The 25,745-nt window shown below is 42.4% G+C and overlaps 1 protein-coding gene across 2 annotated transcripts in view; it reads right to left on the bottom strand.

The window, feature by feature from the left end:
* LOC135513083 (CMP-N-acetylneuraminate-beta-1,4-galactoside alpha-2,3-sialyltransferase-like) overlaps nucleotides 1-25,745 on the bottom strand; it is a 76,705-nt gene that overhangs the window by 29,179 nt on the left and 21,781 nt on the right. For both annotated transcript variants that reach the window (XM_064935777.1, XM_064935776.1), the window contains exons 3-8: nucleotides 24,207-24,249; nucleotides 20,373-20,465; nucleotides 10,642-10,736; nucleotides 6,409-6,472; nucleotides 5,684-5,779; nucleotides 5,265-5,451 (exon numbers count right to left, since the gene is read on the bottom strand). In XM_064935777.1, the coding sequence (XP_064791849.1) occupies nucleotides 5,265-5,451; nucleotides 5,684-5,779; nucleotides 6,409-6,472; nucleotides 10,642-10,736; nucleotides 20,373-20,465; nucleotides 24,207-24,249 (578 nt within the window). The remainder of the gene's footprint in view (nucleotides 1-5,264; nucleotides 5,452-5,683; nucleotides 5,780-6,408; nucleotides 6,473-10,641; nucleotides 10,737-20,372; nucleotides 20,466-24,206; nucleotides 24,250-25,745) is intronic.

Below are 25,745 nucleotides of genomic sequence, written 5' to 3'. Positions count from 1 at the left end.
AGGCTGCTCCGAACAGGCAGGAGGCTCCGGCAGCGCTGTAGAGGAGGAAGGCTCTAGAAACGCTGAACAGGCGGGAGACTCCGACAGCGCAGGAGAGGGAGAAAGCGCTGGCTGCGCTGAACAGGTGAGGCGCACTGAAAGCCTGGTGCGTGGTACTGGAACTGGTGGTACTGGATCGAGGACACGCACAGGAAGCCTGGTGCGGGGAGCTGCCACCGGAGGACTGGTGTGTGAAGGTGGCACAGGATGGACTGGACCGTGAAGGTGTACTGGAGAGCCTGAGAGCAGGACTGGCACAGGACGTGCAAGGCTAGGTAGGTACACAGGAGGCCTGGTGCGTGAGGCTGGCACATTTTTCACCAGCCGACTAACACGCACCTCAGGACTAGTATGGAGCGCTGACCCAGGTGCCATTAAATCCCCGACACGCTCCGTCGGACGAATCTTGTACCTAAAGCACCAAACTAGCAACTCCCTCATTAATCTCTCCTCCAATTTCCCCATTAACTCCTTCACAGTCTCTGCTTCGCTCACCTCCAACACCGGTTCTGGTCTCCTCCTTGGCTCGTCACGATAAACAGGGAGAGTTGGCTCAGGTCTGTCTCCTGACTCAGCCACTCTCCCTCTGAGCCCCCCCCAAGAAATTTTTGGGGCTGATTTTCGGGTTTCGCTCTGCGCCGCCGTGTCTTTCTTTTCGACTCCATTATCCTATAGCCCTCTTCGCACTGCTCCAGCGAATCCCAGGCGGTCTCCGGCACTCTCTCTGGGTCGGCCGCCCACCTGTCTATTTCTTCCCACGTCGTATACTCCAATCCTCTGCTGTCCATAACGTCCTCCCTTCGCTGCTCCAGCTGCCTGTTAACACGCTGCTCGGTCCGTGTGTGGTGGGTGATTCTGTAACGGCGTTCTTCGTTTCATGTCTTTAATGAAACAAATGCAAGAAAGTCAAACCTATACTAAACACACCCCTAATCAACCACAAATCCCAATAATCAACCACAAATCCCAATGCATACAAAAACCCCAATACAACAACACAACAACATAAACCCATGTCACACCCTGGCCTGACCAACTAATTATCTAAAACACAAAATACTAAGACCAAGGCGTGACATGTGGTGTCTGTCTGTCTGTCTGTCTGTCTGTCTGTCTGTCTGTCTGTCTGTCTGTCTGTCTGTCGGCACTGGGCAGGCCAGGTGAGCCCAGGTCTCCTCTCACAGAGCTACTGTTGCTCTGTGATGTGCATCAGACCCCTGAATCCCATAGTCTGCCAGCCCACAGCCCTCTGAACCCTATACTCTCAGACCCCCCTCCTGTTCAAAGTGATCAGAGGGCTGAGCAGGGACAGGAGGGAGTCTGTCTGTGGAGACCTTATACACATGGATGAAAAGCGTACTTCATTCCCCAATATGTTTATTTTATTTATGCCTACTTTCAGATACAATACTAAACCATTTGAATCTGACTCATCCTTCTCTAAAGAATGGAGAATGAAGAGAGGAAGGTAGGGAGAATCAGGTTTGCTGAGTTTAACAACATGTTCTATGTGCTATATTTACATTCAACCATGAAGGAATGACCACAGTGACTGTAACCAGAGCTAGACATTTTTCTTCTCAGAGACCAAAAGCATATCAGTCCCAGCCCTCTAACCTTAACCTTAAAACCATGTCAGAGCCCAACCTTAGAACGCTGCTCTGACCTTCACTGGTCTGTAATAAAGAGTTAAATTAGAGGGAACCTATGGATTAAAATGTATTGTTATTATCACATTCATATTCATTTACAAGCAGCGTTTAAAGAGAGAGAGAAATTACACAATAACAATATCAACTCATAGGTCATTTGTCTGCCCATTATCCTCATTGTACTCTTCCATCAGTCTGTCCTCCCGCCAGGCATTCTGAAAGCATAGCTTGCTCCAACAGTCTAATGAAGCTTGCTTGGGGCAAGCTGCTCATGTATGGTAGGCTTGCAGAAACTTGAATGAATGACAGTAGGGCAGACTATCCTGTGGAGATTTCTGAAAGAATTCAGACCCCTTGAATTTTTCCACATTTTGATATGTTACAGCCTTATTCTAAAATTGATTATATTGTTTTTCCCCTCATCAATCTACACACAATACCCCATAATGACAAAGCAAAAACAGATTTTTTGAAATGTTTGCAAATGTATATATAAAAAAGGAAATATCACATTTACATAATTATTCAGACCCTTTACTCAGTGCTTTGTTGAAGCACCTTTGGCAGCAATTATAGCCTAGAGTTTTCTTGGGTATGATGCTACAAACCTGGCACACTTGTATTGGAGAGTTTTCTGGCTGGGTTACTCGACATTCAGAGACTTGTCCCAAAGTCACTCCTGCATTGTCTTGGCTATGTTCTTAGGGTCGTTGTCCTGTTGGAAGGTGAACCTTCACCCCAGTCTGAGGTCCTGAGAGCTGGTTTTCATCAAGGATCTATCTGTACTGTTCCATTCATCTTTCCCTCGATCCTGATTAGTCTCACAGTCCCTGCCACTGAAAAACATCCCCACAGCATGATGCTGCCACCACCATGCCTCACCGTAGGGATGGTGCCAGGTTTCCTCCAGATGTGAGGCTTGTCATTCAGGCCAAAGAGTTCAAACTTGGTTTCATCAGACCAGAGAATCTTGTTTCTCATGGTCTGAGTCCTTTAGGTTCCTATAGGCAAACTCCAAGCGAGCTGTCATGTGCCTTTTACTGAGGAGTTGCTTCAGTCTGGCCACTCTACCACAATGGCCTGATTGGTAGAGTGATACAGAGATGGTTGTCCTTCTGGAAGATTCTCCCATCTCCACAGAGGAACTCTGGAGTTCAGTCAGAGGGACCATCGGGTTCTTGGTCACCTCCCTGACCAAGGCCCTTCACCCCGATAGCTCAGTTTGGCCCAGCAGCCAGCTCTAGGAAGAGTCTTAGGTGTTCCAAACATCCTCCATTTAAGAATGATGGAGGCCACTGTGTTTGAGGGGACCTTCAATGCTGCATAAATGTTTTGGTACCCTTCCCCAGATCTGTGACTTGACATAATCCTGTCTCGGGGCTCTAAGGACAATTCCTTCGACCTCATGGCTTGGTTTTTGCTCTAACATGCACTGTCAACTGTGGGACCTAATATACACTGGTGTGTGCCTTTCCAAATCATGTCCAATCAATTGAATTTACCACAGGTGGACTCCAAACAGGTTGTAGAAACATCTCAATGGAAACAGGATGCACCTCAGCTCAATTTAGAGTTTCATAGCAAAGGGTCTGAATACTTATATAAATAAGGTATTTCTGTTTTCTATTTTTAATACAATTGCAATCATTTCGAAAAACCTGTTTTCGCTTTGTCATTATGGGGTATTGTGTGTAGATTAATGAGGAAAAACATTTTTTTTAATACATTTTAGAATAAAGCTGTAATGTAACAAAATGTGGATAAGGGGTCGGAATACTTTCCAAATGCACTGTACTTCCCACACAAGTTTCTCCCCCCCCCCCCCTCACTCCTACTTCTCTCTACCCCCCCTCCTCTCTCTTTCTCTCTCTTAACAGCAAGTGCAAACCGTAATGCATGTAGACTTGAGGAGACCAGAGGTAAAAGCTCTGTTTTCTTAGCGAGCACAAATCAAGGGTATTCAGGTATATTAGCTAGCTAGGGGATTGAGCTTCTTTCAGTGGCCATGTTCCCTAAGAAAGCCTCTCCTAATCCTGACAAACATCCCCTCAAAGGTGTCATAACCTGAGTATCCGGAGCAGCACTATCCAATACTAAATCACTGTGTGTGAAAACAAAAAGCAAATTCTCTAGAGCTAAATTTAAACTGGCCACGTATGTCAACAAAATCCCAAAAATCTAATAAACTTTTATTTGTCATGTATCAAATACAACAGGTGTAGACTTTACTGTGAAGTGCTTGCTTACAAGCCCTTTCCAACGATGCAGAATTTAGAAATAATAATAAAATAAGTAACACAAGGAATTAAATAAAATACACAAGAATTGTGCTATATATAGGGAGTACTAGATCAATGTGCAGAGGTACAAGGTATTTGAGGGAGATACTGTATGTACATGAAAGCAGGGTAATCAGGCATCAAGGATAGATAATAATACAACAACAAAACAACTATAATGTTTCTAGTTTCTCACTTTTAGCAGAGCTGGGGTAGTAAAGTTACAAGGCATACACACTCTCCTTGAGGTAAACTTACTGCTGTAACGGCAGCAGCCTCTGCTATGTACCATAGGAAACTGGGCTTTAACAATGGAGCCCAGATGTATGCAACAAAGCACCTTCGTTACTATTGTCAGATAAAAGACAGAGAGAGAGAGAGAGAGAGAGAGAGAGAGAGAGAGAGAGAGAGAGAGACTCTCCTTAAAGAGATAAGGAGTTATTCACTCTTAGAGACATGCCAATTAACTGCATCATTAAGTGTCTGTCCCTCACCTGAGAGAAGAACTATACACTACCTGAAGCACAAAAGAAAGGGATTGCCCTTCAATGGTCTTAAGTTATAAGCTAAGCCTGAATAAAAAGACATCCACTCTGTTAGTCTATAGTACTGGCTCACACTGTGTCCAATTGGTGATTGTCTCACAGACTGACAACATGCAGCACGCTGGCACTTGTCCTCTAATGTGTCCATTCCTCCACACAGCATACATATTCCTCAAACAAGTGGTATAATGACACATTATTCTCCAGTCACAACAAGTTCTGAGTTCCAAAGTGAGAATATAAGCCTACTATTATCTAGTATTATCCAATTGAATTAAACAGTGTGGTAAAGATGGGTAAATGTCTTCCACTTATCGTCACACGGGGTCTGATCTGATGCCATGTTTTCCTCTCTTGCCATTTCTTAACCCTGATATTTCCTGGGCACAGTGCGACACCATAGTTTACACAGGACAAACAGGTGCACATGGCTTGGTAAAGTTAGCCCAGGGATTCTCTCTGAAGTCTACAATAACTTCCCACTGCCCTCTACTGGTTAGCCTGGTTAACCAAACATTGCATTTCCAGAACATTAGTAGGGGCGCTCTGTGATGGTTAAAATGGCAAGTTTCCCAAACATTGACAGAGCTCTCCAGGGAAGTTCCCATCCGGTGGCTATAATGTCTTCTCAATTCGAACGTTATTTAACATTATATGAACGTTGCCTGTTTGCTGGGTTAATATTACAAGCCTGGCTTGCCTTGGTTCGGCTCAACTCAGTAGTGCGAAAAAGGCCTCATTTCCCTTACCAGCCTCTCCTTAAAGATTATGGACCGCAGCCATTTGAAGTCGAGAGCTTTGAAGGCAGAGAGGACGAAGAGGGAGTCCTGTTCGTAGCGTTCAGTCTTCTGGATGGCTCCCTCTGGGTAGGTGATACGCATGGTGGTCTTGGAGCCCACATCCTTTTCATAGCCAGACACTGGAGCCTCGTTCAACCTGCAACACACACAGGGTTCTCACAATCACAGAACCTGGGCTCTTTCTCAATTTGTCTTTCCTCAATTCCTTGCATCCTCTCTCTTTGCCTCCTTCTCAAAACATATCGGAGGGAATGAAATTTGGATGTTCTCTTCTAGAGATTTTGAGAAGGAGGTGAGGAGAGAGGATGGAAGGAATCTAGGGAAGATTATTTAAGGATCCTAGTGTTAATTAATGTGCCTTAACTGACCTTGCAATCACGTCGTACTCGTCAATCTTCACACCCATAGACTTGTTGGCCAGAATACCACCATTTCCCATGATGATGCACTTCTTACAACTCTGACTAGAAGAGCAGGGAAAAAACAGCAGAAACACAAGTTCTGAGATTTGTGAAGTGAGAACATGCCAAGTACTGCACAGTGATTCATTTGATTCTGATATGATATGTAGTTGAGCTTTCGCTATTGGGTCTTATGTTTTAGAGAATGTGACCTATGTTTAGTCTGAGTTCTACATTCCATGTGGAAAAATAAACAAAATCTCAATTTCCTTAGTTGATGAAATCAGGTCTACAGATTCTAGTGGCTGTGGAAAGAACCAAGACCTAAAAAGACAGAATGCTGGCCAGAAGTGAAATTATAAAACTACCAAAACAGCTGCCTGCTGCCTGTGTGATTATAATTAATTAATCCTTATGTTGGAAGTAAAATTACTCAGCAAAGTGTCCTGGATTGGAAAAACATATTTCTAGCCTGGTCCTGGATCTGTTTGTGCTTTCTAGCCAACTCATATCTAATGGTTGTTTTGGCCATAGGAGTTGGCAAGACAGCACAAACAGATCTGGGACCAGACAATAGTTTTTCTGAGACAGCTCCAGAGTTTTTTGAATGTCCTGGCATAAACCCTTTTAAACTCCCCTAGACATCCCTGTTGTTGTAATAGACCTGTTATGGTGCTTGAGGTGTGACATACCTGTCCAGCTCCTCTCCCAGACCATAGCTCTTCGTTGCTGTCAGAATATTATCTGTGATCTTTTCTGAGGAGAGAAGAGGAGAAAAACACAGCATCTGAGTGGAAGATGAAAGTCCTGTAATAAAGAGCCTCTCAACACATAAATCCCACCCTGCATCATCACCTCAGCAGAGAGACCAAGGTAGTGTTGTAAACCTGGTGGACTAGGGAATGAAGCCAGAGGAGAGGCTGGGTGGGCTGACAGAGGGGAGGTGAACACTTCTTCATGTTATACAACCATCAGAGATATCTGGGTGGCCAGGCAGGCAGTCCAGGACAGAGAGGTAAGAGCAGGGCCTCGTGCAGAGCATGTACACCTCCTCGGTCGGAGCAGAGAAGCGCTTAGTCCCAAATGGCACCCTATTCCATATACAGTGCACTACTTTTGCCCAGAGCCCTATGGGTCAAAAGTAATACACTATATAGGGGAAAGGGTGCAATTTAGGATGCAACTATACAGTATACAGCTTAAGATACTGAGAGGGAAAATGACAGGGCACGAAGAAATACCCAGTTGGAGGAACATCATTTTTAAACAAGCACATTCTCCAGGCTGATGCGGGCAACAATCCTCGGACCTCAGGGAATGAGGTTACATCACAACACCTCTGGAATGCTCTGATTCTTTCAATACAACACTATATAACTGGCTATTTATCTAGACTGTTATTCTAGGAAGAAAAAAAGTGTAGAGTACAGAATAACTTCAATCTGGATGTTTTCTATGCAATTGATGAGGGTAAATACACGTGCCCTATAATTCAGGGGATCAGGATTAAAATGATTGGGAAAACAGATGTAAACTCAGAAACACTGGACCATTTAACACGAGACGAAAGTCCACACGATTTGACTGTATAGCCTAGCAGTTGCGTGCTATTCATGATTATTGACATTCAACTAAATTGCCAGGGCATTAAATTGTCATTAGATACTGTTTCTCAGATACAATGGAGATCATAAGATGGAATCGTACTCCCACATGACCCAAGGATGACATTTTAGTCAGACATAATGGAATAATGGAATCACAGAGTTATGGAATCAGACCTTTTCATTTGTCATGAGTCATTTTTGAACTTTTATGGATTCAGTCCATAAAAACGGAGTCCCTATTTGACACATGATTTAAACGAATAACACATTTCCGTGACACAATCTACGATAGAATAATTAAGGGTCGCTCAGAAGCTGTCAACAGCACTGTTGTGGAGACAGTTACATCTTCGTCCAAAATTTCTTAGATATCTGTAGTGTGACTAACTCTGGAGAGATAGGGCTATGTCTCAAATCGCACCCTTTTCCCTATATAGTGCACTGCTATTGAGTAGTGCACTATATAGGGAATAGGGTGCCATTTGGGACGCATTCGAGCTGTTGACTACTGCGGTGATATCCCAGATACAAACAGACTAGATCAATCAGGATGGATGGAATCAATTGAAAAGATTGTCTCTCCTTCCAGCCAAACCACACAGCTGATATCAGATGAGAGGGCTAAGCTACCATATCACCATCTGTAAGGGAGGGGGACCTAGGCTAGGCACATTCCAGAACAAAACAAATCTCTGACAATGAAGGACTCCAATCAGATCTACCAACCGATCAACATCAAAAGAAGGCTTACGTATGACCTTAATAACCTATGTTCAGTGTGATCCCACAAACTTACCTACTTATTTAACTAGGCAAGTCAGCTAAGGACAAATTCTTATTTACAATGACGGCCTTCCCCCGGACGACGCTGGGACAATTGTGTGCCGCCCTATGGGACTCCCAATCATGTCCGTTTGTGATACAGCTTAGAATCTAACTAAGGTCTATAGTGACGCCTTTAGCACTGAGATGCAGTGCCTTAGACCGCTGCGCCACTCGGGAGCCCTACTACTGAGCCTCAGAACAGAAAATGCCCAGGACGTGTTAGTTGGATGGGAGAAGAGAGTCTGTGTTGGTTGGGCTTCCTGGTTCAGATCAGCCATGAGCATGAGGGCAGGCAGTCAGGCCACAAATACCTCACTGATTATTACTGATTAACACATTTAAATGAGAATAACCTGTATAAATAAAGGTTAAATTAAATAAAACTGATTAGCTGATGCTGTTTTGATGACAAGGCTACATACTGTAGCTACTCATTACACCATTAGCATGTGTTTGGGTGGGATACTTGCGGTGTGAGGATCAAAAGCCTGGGACTGGGTGGTAATCAGGGCCTGTGACTGGTAGGCAGAAGGATGTGACGGTCAGACAGTGGTGCTGTGTTGGTGCTTCTCAATGCTACTGCCAAAGGGCAGGACATTGATGGACACAGTTCTCAGAGTCACAGATTTCTACGAGAACGCTAGCTAGCTTTCACCCTTCCTCTGATACCGAGAACCATGAACATCAAGACATGATCTTAACATGTTCTGCACACGCAACATGATGAGATAGACTACACAGCCATCTCTCGATACCTTTCCAGAGATATTTAGAGCACTGACACACTCGTTATCATCACTACATTTAGCCAGATTTATATTAAAACAGATTCCATTATATTAATATTGAACCCAAAATATTTAATCAAAACTTCGATGAGATGAAACACTTTAATTAAATGGGTGATCTCATTGTTTTAGAATGGATAAGTGAGGGGCAGGAAGACGGGGCAGATTGATGCTTTGCTGTCATAGCCTGATCCCTGCATAGCAGCCTGATCCCTGCATAGAGGCCTGATCCCTGCATAGCAGCCTGATCCCTGAATAGAGGCCTGATCCCTGCATAGCAGCCTGATCCCTGCATAGAGGCCTGATCCCTGCATAGCGGCCTGATCCCTGAATAGCGGCCTGATCCCTGCATAGCAGCCTGATCCCTGCATAGCAGCCTGATCCCTGCATAGCGGCCTGATCCCTGCATAGCGGCCTGATCCCTGAATAGCGGCCTGATCCCTGCATAGCGGCCTGATCGCTGCATAGCAGCCTGATCCCTGCATAGAGGCCTGATCCCTGCATAGCAGCCTGATCCCTGCATAGCAGCCTGATCCCTGCATAGCGGCCTGATCCCTGCATAGCGGCCTGATCCCTGCATAGCGGCCTGATCCCTGAATAGCGGCCTGATCCCTGCATAGCGGCCTGATCGCTGCATAGCAGCCTGATCCCTGCATAGAGGCCTGATCCCTGCATAGAGGCCTGATCCCTGCATAGTGGCCTGATCCCTGCATAGAGGCCTGATCGCTGAATAGCGGCCTGATCCCTGCATAGAAGCCCGATCCCTGCATAGAGGCCTGATCCCTGCATAGAAGCCAGATCCCTGCATAGAGGCCTGATCCCTGCATAGCAGCCTGATCCCTGCATAGAAGCCAGATCCCTGCATAGCGGCCTGATCCCTGCATAGAGGCCTGATCCCTGCATAGAAGCCAGATCCCTGCATAGCAGCCTGATCCCTGCATAGAGGCCTGATCCCTGCATAGCGGCCTGATCCCTGAATAGCGGCCTGATCCCTGCATAGAGGCCTGATCCCTGCATAGCGGCCTGATCGCTGCATAGCGGCCTGATCCCTGCATAGCGGCCTGATCCCTACATAGAGGCCTGATCCCTACATAGAGGCCTGATCCCTGCATAGAGGCCTGATCCCTGCATAGCGGCCTGATCGCTGCATAGCAGCCTGATCCCTGCATAGCGGCCTGATCCCTACATAGAGGCCTGATCCCTACATAGAGGCCTGATCCCTGCATAGAGGCCTGATCCCTGCATAGCGGCCTGATCCCTGCTTAGAGGCCTGATCCCTGCATAGAGGCCTGATCACTGCATAGCGGCCTGATCCCTGCATAGAGGCCTGATCCCTGCATAGCGGCCTGATCCCTGCATAGAGGCCTGATCCCTACATAGAGGCCTGATCCCTACATAGAGGCCTGATCCCTGCATAGCGGCCTGATGCCTACATAGAGGCCTGATCCCTGCATAACTTGGAGCAGCAGTGATGTTCTTCTCGATAAGGCCAGTATTTGTTCTCTCCCTCGTCTTAGCACTGACCCAGAGCCCATAGCTACATCCTCCTCCCTGTAGGTGAGCTACTTGGCTTTCTCGAGGCAACAGCATCCTCTACCAGGAGCTCCCCATTCTTCATGGTCATCCAACTGTGATTTGACTAACTATGAACAAAGACATGGATGTCAGTGGATGAAATAAACAGATACAAAACTGAGGTCCATACCTTGCGTTTTTATTCCAAAAGGTGGGAAAAAGTTGCTGATCTTGGAGAATCGTCTAAAGTTTGGATCGAGGAACATAGGGGCTGGTTTAACGAACCTGGAGATAAACGGAGAGAGCACAATTTATAAAAAGTGAGTGAGACTTGTTCTTAACCTTGATTTAACTAGGCAAGTGAGTTATTAAGAAAAATATATTATTTACAATGATGGTCTAAATGGCTCGTTCAGGGGCAGAACAAGAGATTTTTTACAGCTCAGGGATTTGATCTAGCAACCTTTTGGTTACTGGCCCAATGCTCTAACCACTAGGCTACCTGCCACTGGTGACAATTAACAGACCATAAATAAGAGCAGCCAGACAAACAGGCACACATGGACAGACAGACAGACACGGACAGACAGACACAGACAGACACACAGCCCCCACGTGGAGGTAAGTGAGGAGATGCTCTGATTAATGTGAGGCAGCATGCTTTACAGGATTACAGCAGTTGAGTTTCATGTAATTCACTGGCTGTCTCTCTCTTTATCAGCACCCAGAGCAGAGAGGAGAGATGTCTGACGTACAGTTCAACCATGAGAGGGACAAAAAACAATCATGACCTAAGGTGAGTGAACACTCAGGAACACTATAATAACTAGCATGGGTTAGATAGTGGTCAATAGGGATCTTCTGTTGTACTCTCCAGTGTGTTAGTATCAGGCATCTTTAACATCATGTTTTTTTTTATGCATTTATTTAACTAGGCAAGTCAGTTAAGAACAAATTATTATTTACAATGACGGCCTACCGGGGAACCCTTTTTCAGGGGCAGAATGACAGATTTGTTTTACCATGTCAGCTCGGGGATTTGATCCAGCGACCTTTCAGTTACTGGCCCAACACTCTAACCGCTAGGCTACCTGCCGCCCCATCATCCCTACCATGGTTTGACTAACAGGCTATACCTCAGTCTCCTCTGTCTGTGAATGACTAGCCACATCATCTTGAGAGAGCACTCCAAGGTCTAATCATAATATAACTGTAAACACAAACACTGATTCCATTCTACAATGAAATCAGACACTTTTCACAATGAGCAGTTTGACCCTTCATTGCAGGTAATTGACCGTCATGCAGGTAGTTGCCCGTGATGCAGGTAGTTGCCCGTGATGCAGGTACTGTGTTGACCGTGATGCAGGTATTTGGCCGTGTTGCAGGTACTGTGTTGACCGTGATGCAGGTTGTTGACCGTGATGCAGGTAGTTGCCCGTGATGCAGGTAGTTGACCATGATGCAGGTACTGTGTTGACCGTGATGCAGGTTGTTGACAGTGATGCAGGTAGTTGACCATAATGCAGGTACTGTGTTGACCATGATGCAGGTATTTGGCCGTGTTGCAGGTACTGTGTTGACCGTATTGCAGGTAGTTGACCGTAATGCATGTACTGTGTTGACCGTGATGCAGGTAGTTGCCCGTAATGCAGGTAGTTGACCGTAATGCAGGTAGTTGACTATGATGCAGGTAGTTGACCGTAATGCAGGTAGTTGCCCGTGATGCAGGGTTAGTTGACCGTAATGCAGGTAGTTGACCGTAATGCAGGTAGTTGACTATGATGCAGGTAGTTGACCGTAATGCAGGTACTGTGTTGACCGTGATGCAGGTAGTTGAGTTGACTGTGATGTAGGTAGTTGACCATGATGCAGGTTGACTGTGTTGACTGGGGTAGGGAGTTGACCGTAATGCAGGTAGTTGACCGTAATGCAGGTACTGTGTTGACCGTGATGCAGGTAGTTGCCCGTAATGCAGGTAGTTGACCGTGATGCAGGTAGTTGCCCGTAATGCAGGTAGTTGACCGTAATGCAGGTACTGTGTTGACCGTGATGCAGGTAGTTGCCCGTAATGCAGGTAGTTGACCGTGATGCAGGTAGTTGACCGTAATGCAGGTAGTTGACCGTAATGCAGGTACTGTGTTGACCGTGATGCAGGTAGTTGCCCGTAATGCAGGTAGTTGACCGTAATGCAGGTAGTTGCCCGTGATGCAGGTAGTTGACCGTAATGCAGGTAGTTGACCGTGATGCAGGTAGTTGACTATGATGCAGGTAGTTGACCGTAATGCAGGTACTGTGTTGACCGTGATGCAGGTAGTTGAGTTGACTGTGATGTAGGTAGTTGACCATGATGCAGGTACTGTGTTGACCGTGATGCAGGGAGTTGACCGTAATGCAGGTACTGTATTGACCGTGATGCAGGTAGTTGACCGTGATGCAGGTAGTTGACTGTGATGCAGGTAGTTGACTGTGATGCAGGTAGTTGACTGTGATGCAGGTAGTTGACTGTGATGCAGGTAGTTGACTGTGATGCAGGTACTGTGTTGACCGTGATGCAGGTATTTGGCCGTGTTGCAGGTACTGTGTTGATCGTGATGCAGGTTGTTGACCGTGATGCAGGTAGTTGCCTGTGATGCAGGTAGTTGACCATAATGCAGGTACTGTGTTGACCGTGATGCAGGTATTTGGCCGTGTTGCAGGTACTGTGTTGACCGTGATGCAGGTAGTTAACCGTAATGCAGGTACTGTGTTGACCGTGATGCAGGTAGTTGACTATGATGCAGGTAGTTGACCGTAATGCAGGTACTGTGTTGACCGTGATGCAGGTAGTTGAGTTGAGGTAGTGTGTTGACCGTGATAGGTAGTTGACCGTGATGCAGGTACTGTGTTGACCATGATGCAGGTAGATGACCGATATGCAGGTACTGTATTGACCGTGATGCAGGTAGTTGACCGTAATGCAGGTAGTTGACCGTGATGCAGGTAGTTGACTGTGATGCAGGTAGTTGACCGTGATGCAGGTAGTTGACTGTGATGCAGGTAGTTGACTGTGATGCAGGTAGTTGACTGTGATGCAGGTAGTTGACCGTAATGCAGGTACTGTGTTGACCGTGATGCAGGTAGTTGAGTTGAATGTGATGTAGGTAGTTGACCATGATGCAGGTACTGTGTTGACTTTGATGCAGGTAGTTGACCGTAATGCAGGTAGTGTGTTGACCGTGATGCAGGTAGTTGACCGTGATGCAGGTAGTTGACCATAATTCAGGTAGTCGACTGTGATATAGGTAGTTGAATGTGATGTAGGTAGTTGACCATGATGCAGGTACAGTGTTGACTTTGATGCAGGTAGTTGACCGTAATGCAGGTACTGTGTTGACCGTGACGCAGGTAGTTGACCGTGTAATGCAGGTACTGTGTTGACTGTGATGCAGGTAGTTGACCGTGATGCAGGTTGTTGACCGTGATGTAGGTAGTTGACCGTGATGCAGGTAGTTGACCATAATTCAGGTAGTTGACTGTGATATAGGTAGTTGACTGTGATGTAGGTAGTTGACCGTTAACTGTGATGCAGGTAGTTGACCGTGATGTAGGTGCGAGATACACATAAGGGCCAAGACCACAGTGTAGAAGTGTCCTGACACCAGGATCAACCATAGACTGGCACCAGTTTAAAGACATACTGATGCCAACTGATATGTCAGACACCTAATGAGGGTATTTTGTGTTTTTACAAACAGTAAGGTAATCCTTTTACCACGACTCATAATAACTACTGCACCACTCTGAGACCACATACCATTCCACTTGATTCTTCCTTTAGAGAAACGCGTGCAGTTTCACCCAGTACATCTGAAGTCCGATTGAGTTTGAGGGGGAATGTTCAACATTGCATGTAAAATGAAAATTACAGTTAGGCTAACTCATTTTTTGTTGGTTTAGTGTTTCAACAAACATTTAGTATGTTCTGGTCTATTTAGTGCTCACATCTGTCTCCACTTTGAGATATCAAGCCTCAGACTGGGCCTCTGACTGACTGGGAACCTGGGTCCTCTTCATTTGGGCACACAATGGCAAACATTTTACAACGTTGTGCAACATAACATGAAAATGAGCCTTCCTTAAGTCTAGATAGTCCATCCTTGTTTTCTTACGTAGGTGCCTAATGAACATGACCTTGGATGTTTTGTCACCACGAGTTTCAGACTGACATTTTCCATAAAGCCTCATCCTCACATCCTCAGAATGAAAAAGGACATACTTTAAGGTATATATGAGATAACACTATCGCAGGAGAGAAAGACCCCACCAAGAAAACATAATGCTGGTCAGAGGGACCAATTAGCCCAGGACAAGCTCTACAGAACTCTGGCTCTAAACATCAAACCAAATCTGTCTCCCTGCCAGAGAGCCACTTGTGTATGTGTGTGTGTGTGTGTGTGTGTGTGTGTGTGTGTGTGAACCTGTTCAGAGCTTCTGACAAGGCCAACACTCTTGATTATATGGCTATTTGCATGTTGCTCTGAGGCATCATGCTAAGACTTTCAGAACACTAAAGGAAAACGAAACTGCTCACATGGGACCTTTTCTCCAACTCAATCAAGAAACGCAGAATGAAGAATTAGCCAAAACAAATCATGAGTGATTAACGTTAACTCAAGCAGCCATGATTTGCTCCACTGACAAAGGTTAGACTTCATACCATGTATATAATACATTCAGCTTTTGAGTTTTGACAAAGAAAACTTGGAGATAATGTTGTTTCTGGTCTACCAGACAAGTAAATATTCTGAATACTGTCACGCCCTGGTCTATATTTATTATGTTATCTTCATTTATTGGGTCAGGCCAGGGTGTGACATGGGTTTATTTGTAGTGTGTTTCGTCTTGGGGTTGTGTGGGGTGTATAGATTAGTCCATGGCTGCCTGAGGTGGTTCTCAATCAGAGTCAGGTGATTATCGTTGTCTCTGATTGGGAACCATATTTAGGTAGCCTGGGTTTCACTGTGTGTTTGTGGGTGATTGTTCCTGTCTCTGTGTTTGTTGCACCAGTCAGGGCTGTTTCGGTTTTCGACGTTTGTTGTTTTGTATTGTTCGTGTTTTTTCACCATTAAAGATGTTTCGAACGAACCACGCTGCATTTTGGTCCGATCCTTATTCCACCTCTTCGTCAGAGAAGGAGGTAGAAGAAACCCGTTACAGAATCACCCACCACAAATGGACCAAGCGGCGTGGTAACAGGCAACAGCGGAAACAGGAGCAACAAAAAGAGGAGAGGACATGGGAACAGATTCTGGACTACACTACGTGGGAAGAAATAGACAGGTGGGCGGCCGACCTCTTCTTCATCAGAGAAGGAGGTAGAAGAAACCCGTTACAAATACAGTAACATCACAATTTAAGTTCCCTCTCAACAAAACAAAAGACACCTGTAGATGGTGGAAGAAACCTCACCCAGAAATTAGATGGAGAAACCTCACTCAGAAATGAGATGATGGAGAAACCTCACCCAGAACAGAGATGATGGAGAAACCTCACCCAGAACAGAGATGATGGAGAAACCTCGCCCAGAAATGAGATGATGGAGAAACCTCACCCAGAACAGAGATGATGGAGAAACATCACCCAGAAATGAGATGATGGAGAAACCTCACCCAGAAATGAGATGATGGAGAAACCTCACCCAGAACAGAGATGATGGAGAAACATCACCCAGAAATGAGATGATGGAGAAACCTCACCCAGAAATGAGATGATGGAGAAACCTCACCCAGAAATGAGATGATGGAGAAACCTCACCCAGAAATGAGATGATGGAGAAACCTCACCCATAAAAGAGATGATGGAGAAACCTCACCCAGAAATGAGATGATGGAGAAACCTCACCCAGAAATGAGATGATGGAGAAACCTCACCCAGAACAGAGATGGAGAAACCTCACTCAGAAATGAGATGATGGAGAAATCTCACCCAGAACAGAGATGATGGAGAAACCTCACCCAGAAATGAGATGATGGAGAAACCTCACCCAGAAATGAGATGATGGAGAAACCTCACCCAGAACAGAAAAAGTGTTTCTTTAACCCAGACAACCCCTTCAGTCTTGGCAGCTGCTGTTTTTTTGTTCATGTGTAATATCACATAATGAACAGCAAATTAGCTGTGATCTGGCGGGAGATAACAAACGGCTAATCAGAGAATGCTGGAATGTCTGCAGCTTAACAACTAAGTAATGCTTTGCTGTGCAGGGCAGGCCTTATGAATGAGAGCCTATTTCCTTTGGGGCCCTCAGTCGCATACTGACAATCCTCCTCTCACCTGCTGCTAATTTGTCTCTCAGAGAGAAGGAGAAAGGAGAAAGAAGAAGCAGAAAGGAGAAGAATAATGAGAAGAATCAAATCAAACTTTATTTGTCACATGCGCCAAATACAACAACTGTAGACCTTACTGTGAAATGCAATACTTACAAGCTCTTAACCAACAGTGCAGTTCAAGAAAGAGTTCTGAAAATATTTACCAAATAAACTAAAGTCAGAAATTATAAAAAAGTAACACAACAAAATATTAATAATGAGGCTATATTTGCGGGGGTACAGGTTAGTCGAGGTAATTTGTACATGTAACTAGGAGTGAAGTGACTATGTAAATACTCCGGTGGCCATTTGATTAATTGTTCAGCAGTCTTATGGCTTGGGATAGAAGCTGTTAAGGAGCCTTTTGGTCAAAGACTTGGTGCTGCGATACTGTTGAAGAAGAAGAAGAAGGAGGAAAAGAAAGAAGAAAGAAGAAGAAGAAGGAGGAAAAGAAAGAAGAAGAATAAGAAGAACAATGAAGGAAAAAGAAAAAGAAGGAAAGAGAAAGAAGAACAAGAAGAAAAAGAAGAACAAGAAGAAAAAGAAAAAGAAGGAAAAGAAAGAAGAAGAATAAGAAGAACAATGAAGGAAAAAGAAAAAGAAGGAAAGAGAAAGAAGAACAAGAAGAAAAAGAAGAACAAGAAGAAAAAGAAGAAAAAGAAAAAGAAGGAAAGAGAAAGAAGAACAAGAAGAAAAAGAAGAACAAGAAGAAAAAGAAGAAAAAGAAGGAAAGAGAAAGAAGAACAAGAAGAAAAAGAAGAACAAGAAGAAAAAGAAGAAAAAGAAGGAAAGAGAAAGAAGAACTAGAAGAAAAAGAAGAAAGAAGAACAAGAAGAAAAAGAAGAACAAGAAGAAAAAGAAGGAAGAAAAATAATAAGAAGGAGAAGAAAACAACGTAGAATATCGGTCAGTTTAAGGTCTTTCTCTCTCTCTCAAATATCTCTCTCTCTCTCTCTCTCTGTGTATTGTGGGAGTTGCGTGTGTAAGGGTGCTAAACGAGACCAGATAAGTGGATGGGGCCCATCGCTCTCACGCACTGGGACAACCGCACAGCACAACAGACCAAAAAAAGATACCAACTCCCATCGGACTGCCTGATGCATCCTGGGGCTCTTATTTAAAATAGTGAAAGAGAAAGAGAGAAAGAGACAGAGAGATGGGGTGGTTAGAGAGAGGGAGCGAGAGAGAGAGAGAGAGAGAGAGAGAGATGGGGTGGTTAGAGAGAGGGAGCGAGAGAGAGAGAGAGAGAGAGAGAGAGAGAGAGAGAGAGAGAGAGAGAGGCCCTAAGAAAACACCATACACAGGTGAAGGTATTTTGATGGTGTGGAGCCTTATCTAGTGTTGAATAATTGAGAAAGGGAAATGGGATCTTCCATCTCTCACGCCACTCTGAACAGGGAGATTTCCACATGACAGGACTAGTGTCCATGATGGCACAAGGTACATAAGTAAAGTACATTGTGTAAGAAGGAGATAGATAGACAAGAGTACAAATGGGAACTGGATGGGGATCGCTCAGTGACCATAGTCTTCTCTTGTCATTAATAAGTCAGGGTCAACATTCACTACACATCAGGATCGTTAATTGCAGGCTTTGACAAGACATTTGTGTATGTATCGTTCATAGTGAATTACACTATCCTTTTAATAATAACCAATATTAAAACTACCAAATAAAGTTCACATCAGTGGTAACTTAATGAAACATCTGACATCTTTAATATATAATGTGTAAAATAGAGTTGTCTGAAATTTGTAATGGATGACCAGGAAGAAAATGTGTTTCCACAGTGCTGTGGATGGTAGAAAATCAGTGACCTTTCACCAGGCAGAGGCAGAGGGTATATCTCAATTTGTGTTTCCTTGTTTCCTCATGTCTTGTCTCCTTGCCTCCTCAAAACACATTGAAAGAGAACATTCAAGGCCCCTCCCCTTCAGATCTTCTCCACCAATATTTTTTGATAAGGTTGCAAATAGAGAGGACACAAGTAATCAAGGAAAGATTGAGAAAGATCCAGAGGCAGAAGTCACAGGAAGGTCAACATCTTCACTGAGGGTTCCCTGACCCTTGACCCCTAAACTGTCAAATGGGAGGACCATCTGAGTCATTCTAACCAATTGTCTGGGGTCAGGTCACCTATGACTCTCCATGGCTGTCTCTCTCTAGTCGGGGCGAGCCGGACAATGGACCAGTGGTCTGCCAGCAGACAAAGCAGCAGTTCTATGCTTCCTATGTTTTTTTTCTGGATGGAGGAAGCGACTCATGCTCAGAATGTGAGAGGGGCTTTCTGTTGGATCTGAGATGGAGCCGACGATAATGTGGGTTTATTGTGAAGAAGTCGAGACTCAATGAAGTTGCATATACAATACAGTAGGGCACTGAGGATTAGAAAGTACTTAGAAAGTACAACTGAATGGAGTCATGAGAGCGAAAGCTGTGGTCAGAGAGAGTGAAAGAAAACTGTGAATGAGGCCGTTGTCAAAGTAGCGCCATCATCATCTCAACTAAGCTTGAAGTAACACACTTTACTAAAATAGGGAGAGAAAATGATCATGGGGTGCTGAATTATAACGATGTCTCATAAACCAAATTATATAATATCATAAATGTATCATAAACCAAATTATATAATATCATACATGTATCTTAAACCAAATTATATAATATCATAAATGTATCATAAACCAAATTATATAATATCATACATGTATCTTAAAACAAATTATATAATATCATAAATGTATCATAAACCAAATTATATAATATCATAAATGTATCATAAACCAAATTATATAATATCATAAATGTATCATAACCCAAATTACACAAAATAATATCATAAATGTATCATAACCCAAATTACACAAAATAATATCATAAATGTTTCATAACCCAAATAACACTATATAATATCAGAAATGTATCATAAACCAAATTATATAATATCATAAATGTTTCATAACCCAAATAACACTATATAATATCATAAATGTATCATAAACCAAATTATAGAATATCATAAATGTTTCATAACCCAAATAGCACTATATAATATCATAAATGTATCATAAACCAAATTATAAAATATCATAAATGTTTCATAACCCAAATAACACTTTATAATATCATAAATGTATCTTAAACCAAATTATATAATATTATATATGTATCATAAACTAAATTATATAATATCGTAAATGTATCAAAAAACAAATTATATAATATTATAAATGTATCATAAACGAAATTATATAATATCATAAATGTATCAAAAAACAAATTATATAATATCATAAATGTATCATAAACCAAATTATAAACTGGGTGGTTCGAGTCCTGAATGCTGATTGGCTGAAAGCCATGGCATATCAGGGCATGGCAAAACACATTTTTTACTGCTCTAATTATATAATTAAGCAATAAAGCCCCCTGGGGTTTGTGGTATATGGCGTTGCGTTGTGCATAAGAACAGCCCTTATCCATGTTATATTGCCCATATACCACACCCCCTCGGGTCTTATTGCTTAATTATATCACATCATATCAGAAATGTAAAAAGCTTTGGCTCACATTGGATAGATGGTGGTCATCTTGGCAGCTGCGTAGCCAGGCTTACAGACTCCCTCGCTGAGATTACCATACTTGTACATCAGCTCCAAAGGTCTGTGGTACAAAGAGGAGAGGTCAGAGACAGAGAAGAGGTCACGCAAGGAGGAGAGGTCAGAGACAGAGAAAAGGTCACACGAGGAGGAGAAGAGATGGTGTGTGAGCATGAATAGAAGCTTTCTAAAAGCCTAAAAAGCTACACAAGCCTAAGAAAATAACCAGGAACATTCTGCATTACTGGAACTGTTAAGAACAAACAACTAGATCATTGAACCTTTGAATCAAAAAATACATTTTGATGAATATTTGATGGCTCTGTACTGTAAACAAATATCTTAACATGTCTTTAATCTGTCATTGCTGTGTACAACTAACTGTAGGTCTAATGCGCTATCATAATACATCATACTCTATATCATAATATATGATACTCTATCATAATATATGATACTCTATCATAATATATTATACTCTATCATAATATATCATACTCTATCATAATGTACAATACTCTATCATAATACATCATACTCTATCATTATATCTCATACTCTATCATAATGTACAATACATATATATTACATATAATATATCATACTCTGAAAGAAAACAGTACAAGATACTGTATCTACTGTGGAGGTTTGGGTTAACAAGATCAGAACTCCTATACGTTTAATTTCATGTAATAAAAGCCAAAGAATAAAAGGATAACAGAAAAAGGTTTGGACATGCACAGATGGCCTCCCTACTTAGCTTAGGGCTCAAGCATAAGAGCATGATACCCCCACCCTAAAAAAGTTGAGCCAGTTACAACTTTATCTTGATTATTGTCCCGTCATATGGTCAAGTGCAGCAAAGAAAGACCTAGTTAATTAAGCTGCAGCTAGCCCAAAACAGAGAGGCACATATTGCTCTTCATTGCAATCAGAGGGCTAATATAAATACTATGCATGCCAGGCTCTCTAGGCTAAGAGTTGAGGAGAGACTGATTGCATCACTTCTTGTTTTTATAAGAAACATTAATGTGTTGGAAATTATAAAATTGTTTGTATAGTCAACTTACACACAGCACTGAAACACACACTTACCCCACCAGACATGCCACCAGGGGTCTTTTCACAGTCCCCAGGTACATAACAAATTCAAAGAAACTTACAGTACTATACAGAGCCATGATTGCATGGAACTCCCTTCCATCTCATACAGATCAAGTAAACAGCAAACCTGGTTTCAAAAAACAAACAAAGCAACACCTCACGGCCCAACACCTCTCCACCATGTGACCTACTTGTTGTGTGTATGTACTGACATGTATGTGGAACTGATAGATGCACACACACATACTACATGTAAAGTTTTTAAATGGAAAGTATTTTGTCTGTAATGTCTTTCCTGTTATGTTTCAGACCCCAGTAAGACTAGATGTAGCCATTGGTGTCAATCCAATTAAAATCAACAAGAAAAAAATCTAAAATCTAAACCCTAAAACCGTTTTGACTGAAACAGCTGCAGTGAATGAATGTAAAAATATAAGAAACTAATTGGTGAAAACTCAGAAGTAACAAGTCTTTCACCAAAAAGCGAGGGAAGCTTTGTTTATTTTACGTAGGCTCTCACCTCTCTCCGTTGAGTCAGTGAAACACAAATAAAACCTTTCAACAGACTACGTATCTACATATCTATCCATGGGCCAGTGTGTGTGGGGGAGAGACAACCTGTTGATTGTGGAATGTATACTGGTGGAAAGAATCCCTCACATTTCACCATATCTGCATCCAAAATGGCACCCTATTCCCTATATAGTGCACTACTTTTGAACAGAGCCCTACAAGTCCTGGTCAACAGTCGTGCGCAACATAGCGTGCCATTTGGGACGTATCCCAGGAGTTACAGTATCCCTCCATTTCCAGCAAGCTAAAGATAACCCCTAGAGGCCCCTAAAAGTATTCAGACTTAGAGATGACTCGGCTTGACAATGTAAAATGGTTTCTAGTTGAGGTGGGGCTGGTTGTTGGTGAGGGCACCAGTTGTTGACAGATCGTTCGTTAAGAAAACGGAAAACAGTTCACCTCACAGGGAGAGGTTACATTCCAAATGGCAGTCTATTCCCTTTATAGTGCACTACTTTTGACCGAAGCCGTATGAGCCCTAGTCAACGCTAGTGGTATAAAGGGAATAGGGTGCCATTTGGGAAGCCGCCAGAAGGCCTGGTTCACATTTTTAGTACAACACACATTGGTATTAATTACTGCTCTGAACAGCCTCTTTTAACCTCATTAATAACCTGATGAGCCTATGGCTTAGTCAAATAAACAGAGAGGCTATTGGACGAGCAGCCAGAGGAACTAGATCAGGAAAGGTAGGGCCCAGCACCATAGCATTGTAATACTATATAATAATAAGCTATTTCACTTACAGTAGCAGACACTTTTGACTGCAAACACTTTTAGTATTCAAGGGTTTTTCTTTATTTTACTATTTATTACATTGCAGAATAATAGTGAAGACATCAAAACTATGAAATAACACATATGGAATCATGTAGTAACCAAAAAGCTCTAAACAAATCCAAATATATTTTATATTTGAGATTCTTCAAAGTAGCCACCATTTGCCTTGATGAAAGCTTTGCACACTCTTGGCATTCTCTCAACCAGCTTTATGAGGTAGTCATCTGGAATGCATTTCAATTAACAGGTGTGCCTTGTTAAAAGTTCATTTGTGGAATTTCTTTCCTTCTTAATGCGTTTGAGCCAATCAGTTGTGTTGTGAAAAGGTAGGGGTGGTACACAGAAGATATTTGGTAAAAGACCAAGTCCATATTATATCAAGGAACAGCTCAAATAAGCAAAGAGAATCAACAGTCCATCATTATATTTTGATTTGTTTAACACCTTTTTGGTTACTACATGATTCCATATGTGTTATTTCATAGTTTTGATGTCTTAACTATTATTCTACAATGTAGAAAATAGTAAAAATAAAGAAAAACCCTTGAATGATTAAGTGTGTGCAAACTTTTGACGGGTACTGAATAACTCATTTAATCATGAACAAACACACACTGTAACACACAAAAATAAGTATCTTGCGAAATGACTCAACGCAGTAACATGGTCTTTGCAGCAGTGGTGTAAAGTACTGAAGTAAACATGCTTTAAAGTACTACTTTAGTAATTTTTTAGGCTTCTGTACTTTACTATTTATGTTTTTGACAACCTTTATGCCACTACATTCCTACAGAAAATATGTACTTTTTAATCCATACATTTTCCCTGACACCAAAAAGTACTAGTTACATTTCGAATTTTCAGGTCGGACAGTAACATGGTCTAATTCACACTCCCTACTGCCTCTGATCTTAGCAGACTCATTAAACACAAATACTGCATTTGTACATGATGTCTGAGTGTTCGTAAAAATACATTTAAAAAATAACATTGTGCTATTTGGTTTGCCTAATATAAGACATTTTATGTATAGCATTTTCTTTTAGTTTGTACTTTTATTCAAGTATGACAATTGAGTACTTTTTTACACCACTGTACTTAAGTACAGTTAAAACCAGTTAGTTTTAGATTTTTACTCAAGTAGTTAATTGAAAAAAAATACAAAATATCCTTACATTGAAGACATTTTGCAAATCCAATCAGTTGTGCCCAGTGAGATGGTCTTAAGAGTTTGACGATTGTTGAGGTTACCCAAAACATACATGAAGATCATGTAGCCAAAACACAAAGCAATGTGAAGGGGTAAAGCACAATACTGGATAAGATAATGTAAAAAGGGACTACTTACAGATGACCACCCAGCTTCAGCAAGAATCCCTGTTTGTCATACACTAGATTGGCAGAGAGAAAAAGAGATTAAGTATGTCATTCATAATGAAAGAACAAGGAACAAAATTAAACATCGCAAAACAATTGAATACAAACTAAAACAAAATTAGTTTAGTAATCAATGGTTACTTTGATATTCATCTGTGGAGAAATGATGGATCATCTATAGACGAGGACCAAGATTCGTAGGTACCATAAAGCTTAAAATAACAACTACAATCTGTAAAGTGGAAGACAATAAGAAACATAGAATTTTGTGGAACTTTCTGTTGCAGCCTGGGTCATAGGACACGCCATAGACCATGAGGCAGTAGTTATTCCTACTTACGACGTAGACACATTGTCATCGTCATGAAAACATGTCTGTCTGTCTGCAATCATTATATCATATCAGAGGTCACAGTGGCCGTCCTTTAATCTGTCAATGACTGTTTCCTATTTGTCCTTTAGATTCAGGCCTGCTCCATTACTTCATGGGAGTGGAATAGTAAAACCATGGTGCATGGAAAAGGACAGCACGCAGGGCATCATACTTGCTCTTCTCAATGGTCTGGCTGGCAGAAGAACCAGGGCGAGCCAAAATGTGTCTCGATAAATTACTTTGTCATTTAGTTTAACTGATTTACTGATGTCAGGATAACCTAACCTCAAACAAAGCTTCCTCCATTCACAATACCAGGTTAAAAAAACAATTATTGTTTCGAACCCAACATTTCCTGTAAAACAGAAGTAAACAGAGGGATTGTTCAAGCTTCTATTTGAAAAACAGCAGAGCACAAAAAAATCACAAAGGGGGACAGATTTTTAACATTTGCCGGGCAGAGTTAAATGACATTGACCCAGAAGAGACCAAATCTATGGCTTAAATGGAAATGAAGCATAAAGAAAAAGAGAAGACAACCAGTCGGCGGACCTCAAGAACACGGAAGATAAAGCTGTATGTTGATCTCTGGCTGTGGGAGACTAGACCACAGTGTTCGTGTGTGTTTGTGTGTGTGTGTGTGGGGGGGGTCCTTTGGTGAGGTCCATGGAAGGCTGATGGGATTGGGAAGTTTCTGTGAAGTGTGGTGGGTTGGTTAGGGAGCAAATGAGGAGGTTCTTGATATCATTGCAGGGTTGAGAGAGGTTTGTTCCCTGACAGGAAAGCAGCAAGCCTCATCAAGTCAGCTCTAGATTCTGGGTTCTCAATTCTGGAAGCCAGAAGAGTCAATGGGTCCTGCTCTAACAAAGACATCATATCTCCTCACTGCAACGTAGATTATAGGGGTTTTGTATGTCACATTTTTATTTCCTCTGGCAAGGTCATTTATAAGTTTGAATGATCCACATTGTCACTTTTCATTATGAAATTAAAAAGAAGAAGAATTCTCACAAGAAAGTGAATAATTCACAGATTAAAAGTGAAGTTTTACATACAAGAGAAACACTGAATGACATTGTACTTTTCCAGCCATTATTTTCCTATAACAATAACACAAGTAAATATAAGATAATTGTC

This window comes from Oncorhynchus masou, chromosome 24 (assembly GCF_036934945.1).
Source record: "Oncorhynchus masou masou isolate Uvic2021 chromosome 24, UVic_Omas_1.1, whole genome shotgun sequence".
Taxonomy (NCBI): Eukaryota; Metazoa; Chordata; class Actinopteri; order Salmoniformes; family Salmonidae; genus Oncorhynchus; species Oncorhynchus masou.
The sequence above is the reverse complement of the archived record's forward strand: the minus strand, read 5'-3'. Positions and strand labels throughout refer to the sequence as shown.